This window comes from Gossypium hirsutum, chromosome A08 (assembly GCF_007990345.1).
Source record: "Gossypium hirsutum isolate 1008001.06 chromosome A08, Gossypium_hirsutum_v2.1, whole genome shotgun sequence".
Classification (NCBI taxonomy): Eukaryota; Viridiplantae; Streptophyta; class Magnoliopsida; order Malvales; family Malvaceae; genus Gossypium; species Gossypium hirsutum.
Genome location: NC_053431.1, coordinates 10,913,892 through 10,920,706, shown reverse-complemented (window position 1 = coordinate 10,920,706; position 6,815 = coordinate 10,913,892). Strand labels below are relative to the sequence as shown.

Below are 6,815 nucleotides of genomic sequence, written 5' to 3'. Positions count from 1 at the left end.
GGGGGCCAAAACTGGTTATAAGCATGACATAAAATGGAGGCAATACAGGTAGTGGTTAGTCGTTCAAAGGAATGACAGGTTAGGAGAAAGCATTGGCCAAGCTGCGGGGTCCAGTGACAGTGCCAACAAACTTTTTTGTTGGTAGAAGTTTAATGTTGGAGCAAATTTTCAGTTTATAATATTTTTGTTTTCTTGGTTTATAAGTTTTAGATTAAATAGTTTGTACTTTCAAAAACAAAAGAGTTAAATTAGATATTTTGAATATTTATATTTTGTCGTTACTTCTTATCATACACCCATTTAATATTGTATTTTATTTGAAAAATAAAAATTTTACGTCATCGAATTTATAGTAAAGGTCAAGTTGCGTACAAGTGACGAGAGATGCCATCTGTCCCCACACCACTGCTCTTTTTGTTCCTTAACGTGGTCCACCCTTTTAAAGACCATAAAAGCGGGAGAATGAAGTATGAATATAAAGGCTGCATTGTTGTGTTGCGGTTAAACTCAGCCACACAGTGACAGCAAGAAACTTGCAAAAGATGAAGAGAGAAATGGAAAAATAGTAATTCAAAGAAAATAAAGTTGAGTGAAAGAGAAGGGGGTATTATTGTTGAGTTCCAACAGAGATTTTTTTATTTTTTTGAATGATGGCGGGGATAGTGCAAGAGCAAAATATTGAGAAGAAAATAGATGAGAAACAAAAGGGTTGCATGGCTGGTTTTTTTCAGATCTTTGATTGTCACCACATTCTAGCCGGCAAACGCCTTTACACTGTTAAGCGCCTCCCTTCCACGACGGTTGGTTTCCTTTTTTCCCCCTATTTATGATGTGCATGTGGACTTCTACTGAAATGTAATTTTACTGTTTTTTTTCTCAGTCCAGAGAAATGACATCGGAGCAAGAGAAGAACGTTGAGTCACCACTACCAATATCTAAAATAATAGAGAAGCTGCCGTCACCGGAACCTTCCATTGCCATGGGGAGCCAGAACAAGTCACCTCGCTGCCGTCCAATTTTCGAATTCAACGAAGACGGCACAAGTTCTCCATGGAAATTCTCCAAAGAAGCTCCAAGGCTTTCTCTCGATAGCAGAGCCGTGGTCAATGCAACTGGAAGCCTTAAGCCACGAGAGGTCCCTACGAATACCGCCATTCTACCTTCCAACCAATGCGAAAGCAATAGAGAAGAAGACGGAGTGGATGGTATCGACAAACAACGACGTTCACCTAGCGTAGTCGCAAGGCTCATGGGGCTTGAGGCGCCGTTACGGGATTCAGATCCCGAACCGAATAAAAGAGCGGAGCTCCGGAGATCCGCGTCGGAAGCAAGAGGCAGAGATCTATTTCAGTATCGTTTTATAGATAGAATTAATTTCCATTTAAATGGGAGGATTTCGAGCAATGTGGTAACTAAAAATGGTGCCGAGCAAGATGAAGTAATAAGAAATGGAACAGAAGGCTCAAGCACTGTGAGACGTGAACCAGTTAAAACTCCGGTTCGAGGAACGGTTCAAACTAAACGTTGTTACAATTCAGTTGATTTCTTTCCAAAGACAAAGCAAACAGTTTCCATCAATGGAGAGATTGAGAAAGAGCTTAAGCTCCGAGGAATTAACGAGCCGTCGAAAGATCTCGAGAATCTTAAGCGAATCCTCGAAGCTTTGCAACTTAAAGGCCTTTTACATACTACGAAACCTCCAAACCAAAGGAATAAAAGGAGCTTTGTTTATGAACAATCTCCAATTGTTGTTATTAGACCGGAAAGATCATCACCAATCAGGAGAAGCAGCAACGATTCACCTCCTCCGGCTTACAGATCAAAAAATGGAGCTCGCCGGAACTCGAAACTGGAGCCCCCGCCGCCGAGTCCAAGACGTGATCGACCGGATACTGGAAGGAACTTACGGAACCAAAGCAGAATAAGTGGCATCAGGAGTCCAAGCAGAAGGCCTTTGAGGATTGAAACGCAGAGAGGGAATGGCAATGTTGAACAGAGAAGAATGTCTCCGGTTCAGTCTGCTAGAGTTAATGTGAGAAGAACCGAACTAGATCAGGGGAATAGATCAGCGGAAAACAGGAAATCAACGGCTGAGAAAGTATTTATCCCTGCGGAGGATGAAACATCAACTGTTTCTGAAAGTAGCGCTAGCTCATCTTCTCAAACTGATGCTGAGGTAAAATTGCTCAATTATTAAACTAAATGGTTAGTTAATCACCTTAATTTATTTTAATGGCATGCACAGAAATCGAAGGTGGAGGAATATAAGGAAGGGAGAAGCCTATTGGAAAGGTGTGATAAGTTGCTTCACAGCATAGCAAAGATGAACGCAGCTCAAACTGAGTCGCAGCCGAGTCCTGTTTCGGTACTCGACGCGTCCTTTTACAAAGATGATTCGTCTCCTTCCCCTGTGATGAAACGAAGAATGGATTTCAAAGGTAAGAGAACAAATCTTCGAGTATTCGTAAATCTCTTTATCTACGTGTAGATTTCATACAGTTTCATTAATTTGGTAGACCACATTAAAAGCAAATAATTTTAGAATAACCAAAAAGAAAGAAGAAGAATGGAGATGTCGTAAACAGGAAAGTAATTCAACATCCTCCCTTTTTTACTGCGAACCAAAGTTACCTGAGTGAGAAAAAGAATATACTTACCGCTGTAAAACTTTGCCTGACAAAGCATCCCATTAATGCTAGTCTTGGAAAGTGGTGGAAATGTCCCCACCTCTGTTAATTTTGTTTGAAGTTAAAAGACTACAGTCCATATTGGAAAGAGAGTGAAGGCAACGACATATTTGGTCCTCTTTTTCCTTCGTACATTCATTTAATCATCTGTTTTCTGTCAGTGTATTATCCCTTTGTTACTGTCGTAATCCCTACCCTTATTGACTTTGTTTCTCTATGGCCCCATTTTATTTTGATTTATATGCTTTTTTAAATAGTAAAAGTTCTGGAAAAATAAAAATATTATTTTTTTGAGATTAACTTAATTAAATACTCTTTTTTCTCCATTCAACTTATCACATGGTAAAATATTTTTACTTTAACCTATTATTCTTTAAAAAAGTATTATGCATAAAAATTTGAAAAAAGTACATATTATAATGATTTTCAATGAATTAATTTTAAATATATAAATATATATAGTAATTGATGTCAAAGTTTAAAAATTTTGAAAAAAAAAACAACTGTGACAATTGTAAGTGAGTAATATAAAATTATTTAAAATATGTCGTAATATATTTATTAGATTGTAACATAAAACTTCTTAATAAGGTATGAAATCAAGTCAAGTTAATTACAATTAGAGATAAATATTTAATTTATATATTAATTTTGGTTTAATATATACTTTGATATATAAATTTTAGTTTTTGTAATTATACAAAAGAAATTTGAATTATAATTCATATGTGTACATGAAACTTTGATTTTGATTCAATTGTATTCATTTAAAGAAATACATATACATATATTTATATTTTCATATTGGTTTAATATAATTGTTTATGTATGCAATACATCAATGTAAAATGGTGTTAATTTGATAATGTTGTTAGTAACTTGTGAAAATTAAATCAAACTAAAATTTTATGTATAAAATTGCACAAAATCGAAGTACATATATATGATGTTGTACATTGAAACAAAGTTTTGATATTTGTTAATGATTTTTCTCATTTTAGAAGCAACCCACACTATAATAAGCAAGTATATATATTCAATACTTTTACCTTCTTCAATCAACGTTGAATGGAGAATTTTGTGATTCGACTTGAGATTTTAAATTTTCAGACCAAGTTATTGATTCAGAAAATGAACTTTGGAGTCCTGCTAGTGCCATGTCAACCGCTGAATCAAAATCGTCAGATAAATCAGACGATTGTGATTTCAACTACATTTCCGATATCCTCAAAGCATCCAATTACTTTCCTGATGATACTGACGTCTTTCTGTTGCTTGAGAAGCAGCAGAACCTTAAAGGGAAAGACACCTCCAAAGTGTATACACTCCAAAGGAAGCTTATATTCGACACCATAAATGAAATTCTCAATGGAAAGGGAGAATTACCGCCATGGAAGCTTAAATATCCATGGTCAGGAGAGGCATCGCTGCAACAAATTTGGTCCGAATTTGAAAAGATTCGAAGGAGGGACTCAGCAGATGACTTGTTTGAGGTGATTTGTGGTGTGTTAAGAAAGGACTTTGCAGGGGATGCCATTAACGGTTGGGGAGATTACCCCATTGAGATGTCTGAAGCAGTCCTCTCTATCGAACGACAAATATTTAAGGACCTGATCGTCGAAACCATTCCAGATCTGATTGGTTTTTCTGGAAAAAGTAATGAAGTCCCAACAAGTCGAAGGAAGTTGGTGTTCTGAATCTTGAATTTTGTTGCTTTTTATCATAGGTGTAGGCTTTCACGTTGTGGCTTTATTGGGTCGTTGGTCATCACATATCATATATATTATTTTCTAGGTAAATTACACAGTAAGTCACCCAACTATGGTGAAGTTTCTCTTTCCAGACACTTAATTATCAAAAGTTACAAAATTGTCATCCAACTAATTATGTTTGTCTTTCTTTGTGACAGAAAGATGATGTGACAACTCTGAAATTGACACAATAAAAAATTTAACCCTTACTATTTATACATTGTCAATTTGATCATAATTCTAAAAGAAAAATCAATGCTTGGCATTGTTTTAAAATTAGGATCAAAATTGAACCAATGTTGAAGATTAATATTTTTAGAGTCATGACCAAATTGATAACATTATGCACTAAACTTGTTATTATACCTATTTTAGAACTGTCACTCTTAACAGAAGTTAACAAAATTAGACTAGAATTGAATAACCATTTTGTAATTTTTTATAATTAGGTGTCTGAAAAAGAAAGTTGAGAGTAATTGGATGACTTGTGTTATAGTTGAAAAGCCCATCTAGAATTGAAGTCTTAAACTTAAAATCAAGATAGCCCAACCCAATTGAGACACTGAGCCAAAGTGACTGCCCTTCTATATTCACTACGGCTTCAGTGGTGGCCCAAAAGTATTGGACAAGTGAAAAAGCTTATATCAACCTTGCAAATCACAATTTGCTTACATCATTACCTTCTCACTTTTGCCCCGTCATTTCATCTTTTTAACCCTTCACGATGTCGGAATTTGACTAATAGATAAAAATTGATTAGTTTAATGTTTTAACTAGAATTATATAATCGAGTTATGAAAAAAATAGGATAAAATGATTTAGAATTTCAATGTTATTGTTATAAAATGAATATTTATATTACTATTATTATTTGTTTATGATTTATTAATTTTTTCAAAAAAAATATTTTCTTTTTTAAAAATATGTTAAATACTGATGTAACAATTTAAGTTATTGAATCAATTATGTGATGAGTTCAACCATCAGTATAATTTCAACACTGCACCCTCCACCTCATACAAGCTTTGAATTTGAAAGAAACAAAGGCGTCGGCTTTAATCATCTTTGGAATTGGGGTAAAACAAAGGAAAGAGAAGGAAAAGGAAAGGAACACTAGCTCAGAATCAATCACCAAATTTGAAAAGAGATGGGGAGGGGACCAAAGAGAGTGACATCTTTCATTAGCTTTATTTATTTGCACTCATGACTTGGGTAAATTAAGTGCATTACAGGAAAAAAAAAAGAATAAAATCATGAAAAGAAAAGGAAACCCCCAAGACTTCGATGATAGTATCCAATTGTGGTTAAAAAAGGCGACAATGGTGTCAACCTCCCATATCTTGCCACGCCCACGGCTAAAAGTTTAACCAACAATTTCAGAGATATATATTCAACAAAAGGTAGAACAAGATAATGTCGAGCAACAAAAAGGAACCCAAACTATTGAGGAAATTACGTATAAATGGGAGGGGGATAAAGCTCATATGGGTCACTTGCTTTTTAAAATCCAGAATTTTATAATTTCTTTTTGTATTTTTAAAATAAAAACTTTTATTCAACCTCAAAAGCTTGCATGGTAATTATGAGGATTTAGTTAAAAAAAATATTAAACTTAAAAAATGAGTTTAGATAAAAATATTATATTTGTTTACAATATGATTCAAGTTTGGTCTCTAATATTTATAACCTGAAATTTTGCCCATAACCAAATTTATAATATATTGTTTTTTTTAAATTTTAATATTTATATTATAATATAGTAAAATTTCATTACTAATATACAGTTGAATATTAAAATCTATATTTTAAATAAAATTAAACTTGAAGTATTGGTACCTTACCCCGACTGTAACACTTTTTTTTTTTTATATTTAGCTTGGAACTATCCCTTTTAATAATGTCATTTTTAAGGTTCTAACTTTATTTTTAATATCTCTAATCTTTTTAACTCACAAGTGTAGAAGAGAGGGTAATGAAAAGAGTTTAGGGGAAGTAGAGGCTGTTTTTCACAAAGGGAAATCAGCCATTGGAACTCATAAATAGCTGGTCCCAATTCCCAAATCAAGACCACGAATGCTTTTACTAAGATTGTGAGGGCATTTTATTTTGCTTGTTTCTTTGATTTATTCATCAGACAGCTAGGGATCTTTATCACCTTTTATGACTTTTCAATAAATGCAACATTGCTTTTTTGTTCCACACATCACAAATTTAATGTACATAGGCAACGGAGAGGGATAAAACAATGGGTTCTGAAATTAATAACCTAGACTAAGTAATGGGTTTAATTAGCAAATTAGCATCAATGAATTTACTTGATAATGCATTTCTCACATGATATAAAATAATGCTTTAGTTGAGATTTAGGAGATACTTA

The 6,815-nt window shown here is 33.9% G+C and overlaps 1 protein-coding gene across 2 annotated transcripts; it reads left to right on the top strand.

The window, feature by feature from the left end:
- Positions 1-474: 474 nt before the first annotated feature.
- Positions 475-4,652, top strand: LOC107950963 (protein LONGIFOLIA 1). Of its 2 annotated transcripts, none has more exons than XM_016885849.2 (4): positions 475-800; positions 881-2,176; positions 2,246-2,438; positions 3,816-4,652. In XM_016885849.2, exons 1-4 carry the CDS (start codon positions 648-650, stop codon positions 4,382-4,384), a joined length of 2,211 nt encoding a protein of 736 aa, XP_016741338.1. In that variant the 5' UTR covers positions 475-647; the 3' UTR covers positions 4,385-4,652. The 2 variants fall into 2 exon arrangements, with proteins under 2 accessions (XP_016741338.1, XP_016741337.1); XM_016885848.2 differs by having other exon boundaries at positions 3,798-4,652.
- Positions 4,653-6,815: the final 2,163 nt, after the last annotated feature.

Bases quoted from the DNA above. Each gene is read 5' to 3' on its own strand.
- LOC107950963 (XM_016885848.2), top strand. From the start codon at position 648: ATGATGGCGGGGATAGTGCAAGAGCAAAATATTGAGAAGAAAATAGAT. The intron at 801-880 runs GTTGGTTTCCTT...TTTTTTTCTCAG, and splicing joins AGCGCCTCCCTTCCACGACG to TCCAGAGAAATGACATCGGA. The intron at 2,177-2,245 runs GTAAAATTGCTC...TGGCATGCACAG, and splicing joins CTTCTCAAACTGATGCTGAG to AAATCGAAGGTGGAGGAATA.